At 44.7% G+C, this 17,192-nt stretch overlaps 1 protein-coding gene across 12 annotated transcripts in view; it reads left to right on the top strand.

The window, feature by feature from the left end:
- Positions 1-11,431, top strand: part of MPRIP (myosin phosphatase Rho interacting protein) — a 141,515-nt gene extending 130,084 nt beyond the window's left edge. For 4 of the 12 annotated variants that reach the window (XM_011378109.2, XM_023522106.1, XM_023522105.1 and 1 more), the window contains exons 19-24: positions 1,632-1,791; positions 2,902-3,021; positions 3,871-3,957; positions 4,613-4,775; positions 6,295-6,380; positions 9,798-11,429. In XM_011378109.2, the coding sequence (XP_011376411.1) occupies positions 1,632-1,791; positions 2,902-3,021; positions 3,871-3,957; positions 4,613-4,775; positions 6,295-6,380; positions 9,798-9,869 (688 nt within the window). In that variant the 3' untranslated portion in view covers positions 9,870-11,429. Of the gene's footprint in view, positions 1-1,631; positions 1,792-2,901; positions 3,022-3,870; positions 3,958-4,612; positions 4,776-6,294; positions 6,381-6,906; positions 6,969-9,797 lie in introns of all 12 variants that reach the window. The other 8 variants (XM_011378115.2, XM_011378117.2, XM_023522107.1 and 5 more) reach the window with 4 other exon arrangements.
- The last annotated feature ends 5,761 nt before the right edge of the window (positions 11,432-17,192 follow it).

Raw genomic sequence — 17,192 nt, 5'->3', positions numbered from 1 at the left:
AATCAATTTGGTTTTCATCTAACATCAAAAGAACAAACACACCTGCATCCCTTTTGTGGGAAGTTTCCTGAGAATTCTCCTAGCCTGCATCCACCTCAGAGAATGGGTTTGGGAGAGGCCAGCCTGACTGCAGATGGATTAAGCATTAACACTGGGGAGCCGTCACATCTCTGTCAGTCTGGCTTCCCAGCCTTTTGGTGCTGATGGCCATGTCCTTGCATGCAGCCATTGAAGCTATGAAGAACGCCCACCGAGAGGAGATGGAGCGCGAGTTGGAGAAGAGCCAGCGGTCCCAGATCAGCAGCATCAACTCAGACATCGAGGCCCTGCGGCGACAGTATCTGTGAGTCAGCTTCCTGCTCTCAGGAGGGGCTGGAGGGTGGCCCTTTGGTGGGGAGCAGTGCCTTTGTAGGAACCTTTCCTGTGTCTTTGAGGGAGCCACACAGATACAGGTCCTGAGGATGGCACTGGGTAGAGGCCCATATGAACTGAGGGCAGCTCAGAACTTTCCCTGAGAGGCTGAGTGCTGCTCGAGGGTCATCAAGCCACTGGCTTTCATGGCCCAAGTGGGCTTCTTGTTACTAAAACAAATAGAAACTAATCACCAAAATCTAAAGAATAAGATGCAGCAAAGGAAATTTTATAACTACCTGCCGTTCTTTGGGGCTGATCTCAGGCCATCCCTGGAATTTGTTCTCTCCATCAGCTGTTCTCTGCCACTGCCTCAGTAGCTTGCAAGAGGAAATCTGGTCTAGGGCCTGATGCCTAGTGCTTTATGGCTGTGCATGGCAGAGGTGGCCATAAACCCTACATTTTTTTAAAAGTATGCTGATTTCCCTTTGCATAGACAAGAGACTGAAAGGCATACAGCAGCACAGCTACTCATTTTTTTCCTTTAGTAGAGCTAACACCACTGGGAGCTCTTGAATTGGCTACTGCGAGAGCCATGCAGAGCTAGCCTTTATCAAGGTCTTTGCAACATAAAAGAATGCAGGTCCCTGCCTCTTCCAGGGCTCCCATTCAGTGCAGTCAGGGGCAGGGCCAGACAGTTCTGTGAACTGCAATCATATTCATCTCGGCTAGAGGGGGTGCAGATGCATAGGGCATGGTCAGCTTGCCTTAAAGCCCTTCATCTTTGGCTCCACCACTGGGAGAAACAGCCCTTCTCAAGGAGTCCAGGGTGATGGAGAACAATGTTGCAAGGCTTTGATTTTCTGTGTGTGAATAGGTCCTGGTACTGGCTTATCAAACACAGATCGCCTCAAAAGTTAGTGCTGAAAACAATTTGCAAATCTGATTTCTCTCAAAAACAGGACATGTATTTCAACACAAGTGAATGAATTCTCTCTTGACTTCAAGAGAGAAGTTTTGTCCATGAGACTATTAAGCTACTTGAGAGAACCACGGAAGGACACAGAATAGACTTCTATAATCCTATAGTACTTTTTAAGTTTTCCCTTATTTAGTTGGGTACAAACTTTTTGAGACAACAAAATGCATAGGGATTCCTCTCTTGCTCAGTTCTTTCTGTTGTCTCATTGCCCCTCAAGTTATACAATGGGGACACAGAACCTTTTGGAGGCCTTGGCCCTGGGGGAAAGGCAAAGGAGTAAGCAGTGCCCTCTTCCCAGGGAGGAACTGCAGTCAGTGCAGCGGGAGCTGGAGGTCCTCTCAGAGCAGTACTCACAGAAATGCCTGGAAAACGCCCACCTGGCCCAGGCGCTGGAGGCAGAGCGGCAGGCCCTGCGGCAGTGTCAGCGTGAGAACCAGGAGCTCAACGCCCACAATCAGGTAAGTCCTCAGCCAGGTGAGCTAGAAGTCAGGTGAGCCCATGCTAGAGTTGGGAACCAGTCCTCACCTTCAAGGTATCCCTTAGAGTCCTGGAGCCACAGAGTGGCCACCTGATCTGCAGGCACCTCCCTGACTTCTAGCATCTCCCAGTGTGTTGACAGAAACTTACTACAGATGGTAGAGCTGTGGCCATCCTGCTACATGAACCAGCTATTTACATTTGGAGTCACTTTGGCTCCAGCCCTCTTGGAGACTCTAAGATGTCTCAGTTTCCCTCCAGAACATCTGAATTTCCACTTCGCTTTTGCTGGGCAGTGTCATCGCACCTGGTCTGGGTCTCCATTCACCAGTCAAGACCATATGCAGCTCAGATTTATTTTTGTCAGAGTATTCTCAAGATTTGTCCACTCCTTAGAAAACTGGGCCACATTTATAATCCTGGCTAATGGACAGGCTCAAGATAGGTTTAGTTCGATAAAAGCTTCTCTGTGGGCACCAAATTGGACTACTGTCCTCATGACCCACCTGCTCATCCTTCCCAGGCACTGAGCAGATAGATGCATTGGATTAATTCAAGCTCAAGACCTTCAGTGTGTTGACAGAAACTCACTGCAGATGGTGAAGCTGTGGCCATCCTGCTACATGAGGATGAGGCTGCCTTATATGAGGGCACTCCGGCAGGACTGGTTCTGCTTAGTCACTGCAGTGGCCTAAGATAACCATTTGTCATTTGGAAAGAAGATACAGAATGTGAGTGGGGAGGGCAGCAAGAGGGCCTAAACCTACAGAAACTCAAATGAGAAAACCATGAAACAGAGTAACACTAGTTATGGTGACAAAAAGGTATTAAGGATTATGTAATCCTGCATGCACAACTCTACAAATACTTACAGAACCCACGTAAATGGCTTTTACAAGGGATATAAATCGCAGGCAGTGACACCTGCACACATTAAATCTAAAATGCTACGGTGTACGTAAGTACTTCTCATGGCCACCTATTCCTGTTCATCTCTGCCTCATAAAACAACCTCTCCTGGTTATGTTGTGTGATTACAGCCCCCTGGCAGCTCTGTTGAGCGTCCCTATTTTGTTGTTGCTGTCCCCCAGGAGCTGAACAACCGCCTGGCTGCGGAGATTGCACGGTTACGGACACTGCTGACCGGGGACGCCAGTGGGGATGCCACTAGCTCGCCTCTCACGCAGGGCAAGGATGCCTATGAGTTAGAGGTACCGCTCAGAGCCAGGCCCCTTCTTCACCCAGCTCTGCACCTCACAAGCCCCAAGTGGGGACCAAGGGTGGCCATTAGCTTACAGAGATTATTATAGAGACGAGACCTGGAGACAGCAAGAGGGAAAGAACATGGAAAGATCCTAATCACCCCAGGACAGCAAAGAGAACAGTTAGCTGCCAGGCATGGGACCCACGGTAGAAGTGTGGATCCCTCAAGAGGCCACAGGGACCTTTAACTCCATCCTCACTTGCCTACCCTCTTCCCTTCTGTTTCTGCCATGCCACAAATACTGATCGCCTAAAATAAAACATTTAGTAATTATTTAGACACTGTAGCTACTTGAGATTCTGTAATACCCTATTATTACTCAGGATCAGGGAGGTACATCTTAAGTCAGAATAATTGATTTTTATGTATAAGATATCCTCTTATGAAAGCATTTAGATTTCTTCCCATTCAATTAAAATTTCATCATGAAAATATCTCCTACTAAATGATGTGGGGATGGCAGAGTGAGTTCAAAAGTTTCAACAGGACACCTTTATGGACACCGTCATGGGCTCAGTTCCAGAAACTTGCTGTGGCCCCCAGACTGAGGAAAAGGGTACTCGGGTTTAGGAAGAATCGCAAAAATTCCTTTCTTCTATTTTTATATGCAATGTTTAAGCTGTGTTCCAATTTTCATTGCTGATATTTTCAATTACATATTGGTAAGGATGAGAAGAAAGTTGTCTGCTCATCATTGTGTGGATGGGAGTTCTCTGCTCAACTCTGTCTTTGCTTTCAAAACTCTGGAAGTCCCTTTGCACCTGAATATCAATCCCTAATTGCTCTCTCATTCTAGGTCTTATTGCGAGTCAAGGAATCGGAAATACAGTACTTAAAACAGGAGATCAGCTCTCTAAAGGATGAGCTACAGACGGCATTGCGGGTAAGGGCATGTCACTATGGGTGGATCTTCAGAAAGGGCTCCGAGTGGATTAGGGACACATGTCTCCAGAACTTAACAGAGGTCCCTGTATGTGGCAAGTATCATAGGCTGTTCTAGAGTAGATTTCATTTTCATGAGAAATGTGGTTTCAAAATCAAGTTCTCTTAAAACACCAGCTTCTAAGCAGGTATAATAAAAATGAGCCCACTTGGTCTTACATGTCTTTCTTGTTCTCTATGCCTCCTATGTGCTTTGTCAGGATGATGAGGCCCAAGAGAAATGTCATCCTGGGAAGTGAGAGCTCAGTCAGCTGCCAGTCTCCTCCAGGACATTCTTAGAATCAGAGAGGAGATGTCAGGATCCCTTAGGAAATCCAAGACAGAAAGGGGTTTTTCTAGGCTGGAGCCACAGGGAAGTCCTCAGGGGTCAGGACTGTGCTATGCCTGCACTTGCTGGAGCTCCCAGGGATCCCGTACCATGTCCAGACGGAGACTCTCAGCTCTGCCTGTTTTACTTTGCACCGAGTTTCTGCCTTTGAAAGACCAGGGTCAACCTACCTCCCCTGCTGCCGATGGCACGCCCCAGTCATTCCCCAGAGAGACAGACCGCCTAGCCTGGCTATAACCACTGTTTATTCTGTCCTTTTATCCCCAAGGACAAAAAGTACGCTAGTGACAAATACAAAGACATCTACACAGAGCTCAGCATCGTGAAGGCAAAGGCTGACTGCGATATCAGCAGATTGAAAGAGCAGCTGAAAGCAGCCACAGAAGCACTGGGTGAAAAATCTCCCGAAAACACCCCTGTGTCAGGATATGGTGAGCTCTTCAGGCTCTGGCTTGTGACTCAGTGACTCTTGGTGATTTGGTCATAGAGTTATTTGGGCTTGAATCAAAGGAGAGGAATTCTTTTTCTATTTTTTAGACTTCTATTTCCTTACAGAGAACAGCCAGCAGGTCACTGGGCCACAGGGCGGGCAGGCGCCCTGGGGTGGGAATCCGTTCCCCTGTAGCTGGTGGCAGACATTGTGCTGATTGCTTTGAAGGGAAATCACATCATCAACTATATTTTCATAGTAATGACAAGTTATGTTTTTACATTTTCCAAAAGAAGTCAGTAGTCTGGTGGAAACAGCTTTCATTAGTTGCTTGATCCTTGAGTTTTACCATGAAATCTACAGAAAGTCATTGATGGGCAGGGGGAGCAGGGGAGGATGCTCTCTACTGAAAAGGTGTCGTAGCTCACTGATATCCAGAAATTGACAACTTTTTTCTCCACTAGCCAAGGATTAATAATAATGGCAGTACTGATGGATGGGTGGAGTGGAGAGAAAATCATTTGCATTGCTGCTGGGAGGATAAAGTAGCAGTCTCTCTGGGAGGCAGTGAGGCAATATATAGCAAAATTTAAAATCAAACTGTAGACTCACTCTGGGTGGGTAAAGAAATGATAATATTTAAAGAAATGCTTATGAGGGGAACCCAAGATAGCCAGGAGACAAAGAGGAAGACTTAGAATTAGAGGGAGAATGCATACATCCTGTGACCAACCTGTTTAACTTCTGAAAAAAAAAAAATAAGTGCATAGGAATGTGCAAACAAGGATATTTAGCACTGTATACAGGAGCAAGACTGATTCCACCCAAACAGTCCTCTCTTTGCATCATACAGAGAGAAGATTGTTTAAACTAAGACATTGCTACACAGTGAAATACTATGCAGTTCTTAACAGATCAGGTAGATATTTTTGTTTTGACATGGACAAAGGTAAATAAATATATTAAGGTTTTTTTTGTTTTTTTTGTTTTTTTAAACACACACACACACAGGACAGATGACATGACCCAATGTATATTTGTTTAGTCATTTTCAAGAAGTCTGAAGGAATGAATACACACTGAACTATTAATGGTTGTTGTCTCAGTAAGGGTGGATTCTGAGAAGGACTCAGTCTTATTCTTTTGTTTTTTAACAGTCTTGGAGGAAGGATGGGATAAATGAATAATGGGGACAGTTGGTCTGCTCAGCAAATGAGATGCAGCTCCAGAGTAGGGTGCCGCACGCCCTCTCCGCAGAGAGCTTGGCTGCACCTATGGTCAGTCCTGGGCTGGGAGAACGTGGCCGAGTGCCTCACACACAAATGTCTTCCAGTTCCTCCATGCTTTGAGTTGTTCTGAATAAGATTTAGTGTGTTTTATGGTTATTGGCTTTGAATTCTCTTAAAAATTGTTTAAGGAAATGTCAGCAAGTGTGTGGCGATGACAATCAGCTTCAGAAATTTTTAAACACTCAGTCTGGTTCCAGAGGGTTTTAGAAATGGGTCTCTTTGTTCCTTCAGATATAATGAAATCTAAAAGCAACCCTGACTTCTTGAAGAAAGACAGAACCTGTGTCAGCCGGCAACTCAGAAACATCAGGTCCAAGGTGATTCTGGGTCCAATCCTGGGTGTGGGGTCTGGCAGACGTTGGAGAGAGGAGCAGGAATCAAAGCCCACTACAGGCAGCAGCATGGGGTCCCCAGGGTCCCAGAACTCACCCACCCCCAAACACTTACCCTGCTGGTGGCTTTGTGTCCCCTTCATGCAACAGTGGAACCACCTCCTGACAATGACAGTTGAAGGGCCAGGCCTATGAGAAGCAGGGCTTGGAGTGAATTCTACCTTGGACCTCCAAGTCCAGATTTCACTTCAATCCTCTGCTGGGTCAGCCCCACTCTGTTGGTATTGTTTCTTGCACATCCTTAGTTTAAAACTGATGCTGTCTGCCTTCAAGAGAGGAAGCTACCTGCATCCCTTCCCACCAGCCTCATAGTAGCAAATTCCCAGCATGCATCCCGTGTCCCTTTTGTGCGTCTCCATGGGAAAGATGGGCTGAGGGTGGGGAGTGACAGGCATGTTGCATTTAGGATTTATTGTGTGTGTGTCTTATTTTTTGCTCTTTCCTCTGACAGTCCGTAATTGAGCAGGTCTCATGGGATAACTGAAACCAGCCCGCTTCCAGGTCCCCTCTCATGTAGGTAAACCACCTCTCACCACCCACCCACCTGCTACCCTCAAAGGGGTGCTATCTTGCATGCACCTCTCACACCTCAATAGCAAGCTCCTTGTTTTATTGTGACTTTAATTCATGCTACTCCAGCAAGCACATACACAATCCAAGTGGTTTCTTTAACCTGTTCTGGGGAGTTAACTGGCAGTATAACCTCTTAACAGAGTTGACCCTTGGCAGAGGGGAGCTCCCCTCCCACCTTGGCAGGCCAACCCACAGAGCCAGTATCTCAGGTGGGCACAGGCCCCGGCCAGCATGCATGTCGAATGCTCTGCACACTTCATGTTCTCTGGGGAAAACCCTCTTGCCCTCTGTCAAGATGCAGGCTTGATTTGACAAACACCCGGCAATCACTGACAAGCAGAGTCTCCCATCGCTGCAGACCACCCCCACACACACCAAGTTCACAAGCAGGGTTAAGCTGAGATATCCCTTATGGACATAGCTCGAGAGGAAGACTTCACAAGAGAAGCCTTGTCTGTGGGAGCAAATGTAGAAAAAGAAAATGGTCAGGTACACCCAGGGAAGGGTCTGAGTCCATGTTTGGCTTGGCCATGTTTCCAGTGTAAGAAAAAAGCCCTGGTGTTCGGGGACAGTCCTGCGGGCCTAAGTAGAAAGACGGGGAACTTGCAGATATCCTCAGGAACACCTGCTGTGATGCTGAACAGACGTGGGCCTGTAAAGTGATGAACAGGCATTCCCTCAAGGGTTTATATTGTCCTTGTCCCTGATTATAATTGGAGACAACCCCACCCACCATGGGAAGACAGGGGAATGAAGCTGACTAGAAACTGAACCTGTTGTTGGTACTTTTTGATATGAGATCTGATATGTAAGGATTTATATTTTTCTTTATGTTCTGTTTCTACATTATCCCCCACTCAAAAGGATAGAGTCGCAGCACCATAAAGTCAAAGCAAATTCATTGCTTAAGAGCAGTGCAGCAACCAGAGAATGTTACCCCCAGAGGCTCCTGTCAGTATGAGTGTGGGGTCATGGAGGTGCTTGATGGAGAGACTGGCCCTGTGGGAGAAATGAGCCCCAAGGGAGCTGCTATACCAAAGGCCCTTCTCCAGGTGCCTGAAGTAGGGGTGGGGCAGAGGTTTACAGCTGGAGTTTGTGGCAGCGCGTGGCACCGAGCATACAGCCTTGGGCCTGCTGTAGCCTTGGGCCTGCTGTAGCCTTGGGCTGCCCCTCATTTTCCCTGCTCCCTGGCTGCCTGTCCCTGAGCACAATAGGTACTGTCACTCAGAGGTGTATGACAGTGCACAGAGGGTGCACACTCAAAGACAAAACACTCGCTGTCCCTCAGGTCTCAGGTGTGGTGATTCACTGCTATCATGGGAAAGTCCCCAGCTAGAATAGAACAGTGTGGCATGTGACAGGGCCTGCCTGTGAGCCAGGCACTTAGGTTTAGGGCCTTCTGCAGCATGGCCACATGTATGCCAGCACCTGTACGAAACTGACTACTGTTCAGACAGCAGCCCTTGACATGAAGCACTTCGGAGAAGTGACCCAAAAGCATGTGAGACCATTGTGTGCATTAAGAGAAGTTCAGGTTTGGAGTGGGATGTGGATTTGCCCCCATCCTCTGACCTACTCAGTGGCAAGCTTCAAAAGTGACCCTGACCAACTGCTTACATGGAGATCCAGATGAGTTTCAGAAAAGTTAACAGTAGAACCCTTTATTTAAAAAAAAAAAAAAAAAGTACTTCATTTATTCATTTATACAGTATAAAAAGCAAGCAGAACTATTCTGGAGGAATAGCTCACAGACTCACAAATGCCCACTCTGAAGTGTCAGGCTGGGCTCTCTGCCCCCAGGACTAGCATGCTCTGATTTTAGGCTGAAACTGGTGTAATCATCTGGAACCTGCACTGGGGCCAGCCTTGTTTCATGTGTCTTAGTGAAGCCTGTACCTTTGTCACCTCTAGCATGTGCAAGCTGGGGAAACTGGCAATTCTGAGTCTGATGTTGAGACTTGCCATGAAGATCAGATGGCAACTAAGGAGCCAGGCCCATCCCAGCCAGTGCTGAAATTCATTCATCCCAGTTATGCTTTGAAGTGTTCCTTTTCTCATCCAGAAATTAAATCTTTGGGAAAAGCCTCCAAGAATGAAGCAGGAAATAATCTGTCCCCAAATTAGTAAAGTGTCACTCATCTCAAGACACAATTTAAACTTTTCCAGGGTCCCATAAGAACAGAGTACTGGTTTTAAACTCCGAAAATCTTGGTATGTTGACATGTTCCCAAATCCCCTTAACAATAAAATCCAACAGGATTTCTCATCAGGGAGGGCCAAGATCAGGTCAGAAGGAAGCAGGTACTGCCAGGGCGCATCTAAAGAGCAGGGAGGGAGGCCCTTGGCCCACAATCTGCCAGCAGTGCCCTGGGAGCTCTCGGGTCCTCGCATGAGGCCTCAGGGTAATGATTGCAAAGGAACCAGGCACGTACCGGTCCACACTTGGGAGAAGGACGAAAATGGGTGATTTTCTAGTTCACAGCACAATCTTCTTTCCCTGGCTGGGTCGGCCTGATTCCTGCTTGTCTAAAGAACCCTAAGCTCAGAATTCAATTCTTAAACACATGGCCTCATTTCTCTGATTTTTTTCCTTTTTTCATCCAGATAACACCATTTCACAGGAGATGGCTCTCTCCTTAGCATGCCCAACTAACATCTGAGGATCCCTTCCCATCCCCACCCTCCACCCTTCCTGCCTCTGACTACAGCCTTTTCCCCTCCGTTAGGCCTGATCCTTAACTGTTTGTTTTTCTCCTGCTCTTCACCCAGAGTCTGAAGGAAGGCCTGACAGTACAAGAACGCTTGAAGCTCTTTGAATGCAGGGACTTGAAGAAAGACTAGCTGTGTCCCATTCAACTTGAACACATACCCTTTCCGGCTTGCAGCAGCACAACCCAAACGCTGCTTTTTGTCTGTACCCTTTTTTTTTTTTTTTTTTTATTGTTGTTGTTACCATCATTAACTGTGGGTATGGATGCATGAAAGACTGGTTTATGGACTGTTCACACCATTCCCTGCAATGTTGATTCCGACTTCCTATTGTCTTTTTCCAAGCTTTTTTTCCATGGTATTCTAAAATAAGCCAAGCAGTGGGGCTGAGAGGGCCATCTGCTCCCGCTGGGTCTATGTTGGAATCCCCACTGGAGTCCACCGCACTCACTCACTGTCAGTATTAAGGCTCTGTAGCCTGTCGATAAGCTAGCTCTGCACTGTGTGGAATCAGGCCCAGGTGGCTGTAGCTCTGTTGCACATTGCTTCATTAGGAGAGAGAACAAGCCAATGGATATGTGGTTTTGCCTGGATCACAGCACTGATAACTCACTAGCCTGTAGGAGGAGCTAGGGAAGCAGGTCAGGGGGCATAGCTTATAACCTTTTGACTTCAGAGAAGGTCAACATTTTGTATATGTTCCACTGATGCATCTTAAAACCACACCCCAGGTAATCGCGGTAAACTTTTCACAGCCTGAAGAATTTTGAAAGCAGCCATTCCTACTTTTGTTTGTTTTTTATTAAATCTTGCACAAAACCCCGCCCCTCTCATTCCTTCCTACGCTCGCTCTTTTCTTGGCCACCAATAACCCTGGTCTTTTCATAACTACTTGGTTTGTTGACCTGTGGCCTGGAGTTTCAGACTGTAACTTCAAATAATGATGAATTCCCTTGGGAAATCATTCAAGGGGGAAAATGATTCATTTCTGTAACCTCACATTGAAAAGAAACCACATTGCTTTTGAAAAGGTTGAGAGAAGGCCCCTATGTTAAGTCAAGAAGAAAGTACAGAGGATGTCAGAATCAGACAAAAATTGCCCATTATTTTGTGTTCTTAACCTAATCTAATCTGAGATCTGAAGAGTTCTCGCAGCATTTAGAGAACCTAAAGTAAACCTATACTAACAATTTTGTTTTTCTAACAGTTTAAGTAAGACCTTTTCAACTGCCACAAAACACTCTACAGGACTTCTTGAAAATATCTCAAATCAGAGTTTTTTCTATAATGGCTCATGAAAACTATTAATCATTTTAAGACAAGGAGTATAAACAAACCCTAGCCAAGTATGAGAACCACCTCTGCTACCTTGAGAGCAAGGTGGAGACATTGAAGTAAAACATTTGGAGGAATTCATTCTGGTCCTGCTGCATCTATTGGTCCATTGATATTATTGCCAAGAGCATGCTTTCACTCTCTGTATTAATGCTTGAGTTAGCTGATGGTCTCTGGGTGCTTGGATACTTTGGGGGTAAAAATGTACAAATCTTTTGCTCAGTTTCTAGGTTAAGTTAGTGAACAGGTCATCTGGGAAGAGTCCTGGAAGGCCAAACAGAAGGCCCTGGGGTTGTGTTTAAGACTTATACCCGTTTGCTGTCTTCTCACTGGAATAAACTCAGAGCTCTCCACTGGCATGAGCCTTCCCTGTTCATAAGCTTTAAGAGTCAACCCATACCTGCCACTCCCTTGCTACTATTCTTTCATGTTTTTAAAAGCAAGAGAATATTAGCTCTTTCTTAAATCCAACTTACCAGATACTCTCTTCCGCAACGTAGATTGACAGCATTCTTATAAGGGACCATGACCTTTTTGTGTCATGCTCAGAATGGGGATATACAAAAGGAACACTCGGGACCCTGTGGTCCATAGAATCCCCAGAACAGTTTCAGCACATGTCTTCTAGGGCAGAGTGATCTGATATTCAGCAGGATCTGATAGGACAGGGGCCTTGTTGCCCGGTCTCTGTGCAGGCTGCCTGGGCACTATGATTTCATGTCATGCCTTTTAAGAACTTGCCTTATCTACTACAGTTTCCTTTGTGACTGCACCTGCTGCCTCTGGGGACTCTCCTCCAAGCAGCTCCTTGCTTCCAGCCCTGCTAGTGGTTTCTGTGCAGTCAAGCTCCATCTGCCTGTAGACTGTACTGTGAGAGTTTGAAATCTGCATTGCTTTTGAATAGGCCAAAAGAGCAGTCATTTTATTCACATGTCCCTTGAGGTTAGACCTCAGGAATCCTGGGAAATAAATGTGTAGAACATAGCATTTGGAAGTTGAAGGCAGAGACTAGGGAAGACCTCTGGTCACCGCAGCCTCTGTAAAGCGCCCCCTACCCCCACTCACCCCAGAAACAACAGGACTCACTCTCCTGGAACTGGCTCAGCCTGGGGGTTACCAGGAAGTGGACTGCGAATGCTAAGCCAGCTGAGAAATGGCACCCTGGCTCCTCCCTTGACAAAAGGCCGTTCCTGCCACAGCCTCCCACAGGGCCTGCCTTGGCCTTGTTGAGTGTCATCCCATAGTGACAGCTACTGTGAAGCTCAGAACCAGGTCTGAACTCCCTGCTGCTTAGTCCCATCCTCCAGCTGGAGTGAGCAGGCAGGACAGAACAAAGAGGGTCTTCACTTACTACCTGCGTGTCCTACTGCAGTCCTAGTATACACAGTGTCCTATGCACCCTACAGGCACGAAACCCACAGGGAGAAATTTAGCCAGTTCACTACTGAGAAAAGAAACAATGTGGAGGTAGAGTTGGTTTCTGTATTGGTACAAAAAGATCCTCAGGGGGCTGGGCTGCCAGCGTGGACTGTGGAAGGGGTAGTGTGGGGAACTGGGAGCCCACAGTGCCCCAGGCTCACTGCTCCCAGCACAAAGCAAGCAGTGGGAGCACCCCCACTTCACAGAGAGGAGACTGTTAACATGGACTGACTCTTCACAATTGTAATTATTTTCCTGTAAATGTTTATTAATTCATTCGTAATCTGCTAGCACCTGCAAACAGGTTGTAACAAACATATTAATAGGGAAGCTAAACAGTTTGACTTCATTTGACAGTTGTGAACATATGCATTAATTACAGTATGTGCATACCAACACACATACAGCAAATAGCCACATTCTGTTTGTCAAGTTCTTTTATCATGTGTGATGCCAGCACCTGAGCAGATTGGAAAGCTAGTATACCAGATGACCATGCCTGTCTGCAGCCTCCTTGGGAGAGGTATGACAGCAGGTGGGGTGAGGTGGCTTTGCCACTAGAAATTGAATCTTGTGCAGTAAGGCATCAAAATGAGTCTGAACTTGTGGAAGTGATGGCCATCCTGGGTTGACTGGTGGAGGCCATGGTGGGAATGTGTGGGTTTGTCAAGAGCTAAGAACAGGGGAAGGCCCCAAGCTCTGGCTAGTTAAGTGGAATCTGTCATATCACAGTGTCCAGATCCAGTGACTTGCTCACTGACCCAACAGCTAGGCCTTGGGGGCCTTGCACAGGCCAGACTCAGAAAGAAAGGAAATTGCAGTTTTAAAAAAATACAGTTGTGACTCTTAGAGGTCACCCTGAAAGGAATTCTGACAAATAGTGCCAGGAAACAAAATCGATGGCCTAAAAAACATTTTTGTAGAAAAGTATTTATAATACTGTTTCACCACAGAGGTAGGTAGATAGAACACTAACTTCTGGCCTGAGAATGGAACACAGTCCTTTTTATCACTACTGCCTGGTTGCCCCTGCATCAAGTGTATGATTTTAAACTTATCTTGGGAGTGCCGTCCTACCCTGTGACCTCTTTTCTCCAAGTACAAAATTTTGGGGGTGTGCTGGGGTCCCTGCCAGCTCTAGCCAATAGTACACCGCAGGCACTCCACAGTGTGTTCCTTACATGGATGAGGTGGCAGGCAGTGTATTTTTCCTTAAAAAAGGTTTCTTCCCTCCTACACTTGCTTATAACTTCCCTGGCTCCTGAGGCCCAGGGCTGTGATGAGCAGCCCAGGTTTCTTTGGCCTATGCAGCTTAGAGTGGGGCCTGTGCCCTGATTTTAGAAGGTGGGGGGCTTTTCCACTCCCTACTTCCTGATGTCTTCGTGATGTCATCATGGCTAACCACATACCAGTTCTCTCTCCGCCATTCACTCACTAACTTGTCTAAGACTAAGACAGTTATTCCCCAGGGATTCGATGCTTTTTCCAGTTAAGAATGAAAAGAATGCAACCTATTAATATTTATTTTTCCTGAAAATAAAGATTTGTTCATCATTGTCCTAAGGAAGCTTGGAATTTAACATCTTCCTCTATAGACACAAACCAAAAACTAAATACAGAGTTCAGTGACCCCTTGATCACCAAAAAAGGGGATGTTTAAGTATTTTTTGAAGTTTTACAAAAGACAGGGAAGTATATAGCATTACACTTAAAAGGAATTAAATGCTTTAAAAAATTGGGCACATGGTTAGCTTCACTTCTCTGGAAACATCAATCACTCGGAATATTTCACACCCTGCAAATCCTAGACAATTGAGCTACTGGTGTTTTATGTTGAATAGAAATTCGCTTTTTAAATAAATTTTAATTCTTTCCCTAATATTTTCTCCACTCAGTCGAGATTAGCAAACAGTTCTCAGTGCCCTGGTATGATAGCCTCCACGGGACCTTTATGAAAGGACTTGGGAAGAATGCTGCTAAAAACTTATTCTGAAGGTTCTTAAAATTAAGGTATTTGCATACCATTTTGTTTTTTTTTTTTTTTTCCATCTTTCATCATGGGCTCTTCTATCTTCTGTCATTCTTGAGAAATTACTAGACTGCTTAGCTAAAGCATTACTTTCTCAATCAGTGAATACTGAGGAACCTCCAGTGAGTTTTCCACAAATGTCACACTTAGAAGTTTACCAGTATACAAACTCCTCTCCTCTGGCTTTCCCATGCCACCAAAATCCCTAAAAGGTCTGAACATGAACCTTAGATTTCCAGTCCTAGGAAAGGTCTTTTACGCACATGAGATCAAGTCAAAAGGTCAAGTCCTTCAATGTTTTCAACACCAAGTAGCAGGACGCTGGGACACTTTTTTTCCACTGCAGGCTAAGTCCAGTCCTCAAACTTGCTCTTAGGAGATGGGGACCATTGTACTTATGTACAGTTTTGTATATTCTCACACACATAAAAACACTTTTGGTATGGTCATAATTTCCACAGTCGAAAACTTAAATAAGGATCAGCCTAAAGGTCTAGTGAACCTGAGGTCTAGTAAAACCACTTGTTTTAGGTTCTTTGAAGATTTAACATAAACCCAATATGGAAATGCACATGGTCGATTTCTCTCAAGTTTTGTCTGCTGAAAAAGACCTGGCCTCATTCTTTTGCCCTTTTGAGAACAATAAGTTTCAGGTATTCTTGTTGCTCTCTAAAGGGCAGAGGTCTACCTTCTCTGAAGTCTTTCGGAGACTCACAGAGTAGAAGTAATAGCTCAACACTAAACCACCACCGTGTATGGCACAAGTGACTAGCTGCTTAAACCATCTCTGGTCCCATTCCTCTAGGTGTTCGTACAAGACTGTGACAACTTAAGCTACAACATGCTCAATGCGGCTTCCAATTTCTCTTATTTAAAAGCAGCTGTGTTTCTCAAATTAACCTGTATATTATTCAGAGCAAGTAGTGTAAATATTATTGAGAAGTTACTATAGGGATTTTTGTGACAAAGTGTGTGGGTTTTTTTAATTGTATAAAGACATCCCTTTTTAAGGTAGGAAGAACAGCTTTGGGTACAACATTGAACCCCACCCAACATAAGGAAATGTTTTTAATGACTTTCTAAAAGCTTTGGTCATTGAACAGATGGTTTTAGAGACTGTAGACCGACTCTATAACAGTAACCCTGCACCCATACATTGTTTTTCATTGAAAGAACTCTATCATACTGTTCTTGGTAGAGCCATTTAAATTCCTGGAGGAAAATCAAGAGAATGAAGAACATGGTAGTTACATCTTAACCAGATCCTTTACAAAGTAATTTAAGACTAGTAGGGAGACTTTAGAAGTTCTCATCAGGGATCTACATCCTGGGCAGGGCTACATGCCGGGTCCAGCCAATTATCTCTGTTCCCCAGCTCTTGGGTTATATTGTGTAATAGCATGGAGGTCACAAAACTCATAATGCTGTTATTGTACAATACATGTCTATGTCAAATAGGTAAGGAAACATTTAGTCACAAAATAATTAAGAATTGGATGGTTCGGTACAGGAGGGCACTGAAGTCTTGGGTAGAACACGACAGTTGGTCTCAAGTTGTAGCATTGTAGGGTGGCCTTACCAGGATGGAGTTCGAATTCATAGTGAAAGAATCATCAGATATGGACACCTGCTGTCTTCTCATTTCCCATTCCCTTTGCTCTTTTCCCCACCTTACTTGTTATCACATTTTTCAGTTTTTTTATAGAAAGGTAGAAATAGATTATGAAGAACACTAAATTAATTATTGTATTATGTTTATATCACAAAACTTCAATTAAAATGAATTTTAGGATTTATCTTTAGTATTAACGATATATCTACTGACTTATTTTTAGGATTCAAACCAGTTAAATGATAAGAGTTAATTCACGTGGTTTTCCTAAGTAATATTTATAAAATGTAAAGTTTCTAAGTGGTTCCTCAACAACTATAATTCTTAGTGATTTTTCTCACAGATACTCTTCCGTCAGGGTGAATGTCTCAATCCAGTACTAAAGACAAAAACATACTATGCCAAACTGCTGGGAGAGCTGATATACGAACAAAATGAAAAATGTAGATAATTTTTCTGCTGAAACAAGTTCAGAAATAATTCACAGCAGTCACTCTGCCACAGCTAATTATTTCAACAGGTGATATATGTTAAAAGAATCAGCTTGTATTATTTTAACTAGTGTTTAGTTTCTGTATTAACGCTAAATGATAATGTTCATCAAAAAGTCACATGCAAAAGAAAGCAGAGGCCTAAGGAGCACAGGTGACTCAGTACTCCCCTCCCAGTCTCCACCAAAGGCCTCTGAGCTGAGGCAACTCCCAGAAGCAGAGGTCACCAGGGCAGGCCATCTTTTGTTAGGACACCAGGGTCCACCTGATGAGAAGAGGCTGGTCAATGAAGCTACTCTCTGTTTTTGGCAATTCAAGAATTTTATGGTTTGTTTAGAGGCTTTTTTTAAATAAAGTTTCTGATCAACTTCACTACAACTGAAGTATTACTTTGTCAAAATATTTATTCCTTTGTGTAACATGCTAGATTCCCGTGGATGTAGCTGATCATTTCTATTTTGTAAATATTACCTAACTTTACATAAAACTAAATCATAATAAACTATTTTTGCATCACCCTTTGCAGGCTGTGAATGAGGTTTCGTTTAATGGAGACACATTTGCATTTA

This window comes from Pteropus vampyrus, unplaced genomic scaffold (genome assembly GCF_000151845.1).
Source record: "Pteropus vampyrus isolate Shadow unplaced genomic scaffold, Pvam_2.0 Scaffold331, whole genome shotgun sequence".
Lineage (NCBI taxonomy): Eukaryota > Metazoa > Chordata > Mammalia > Chiroptera > Pteropodidae > Pteropus > Pteropus vampyrus.
This window is presented reverse-complemented; position numbering and strand designations above follow the sequence as displayed.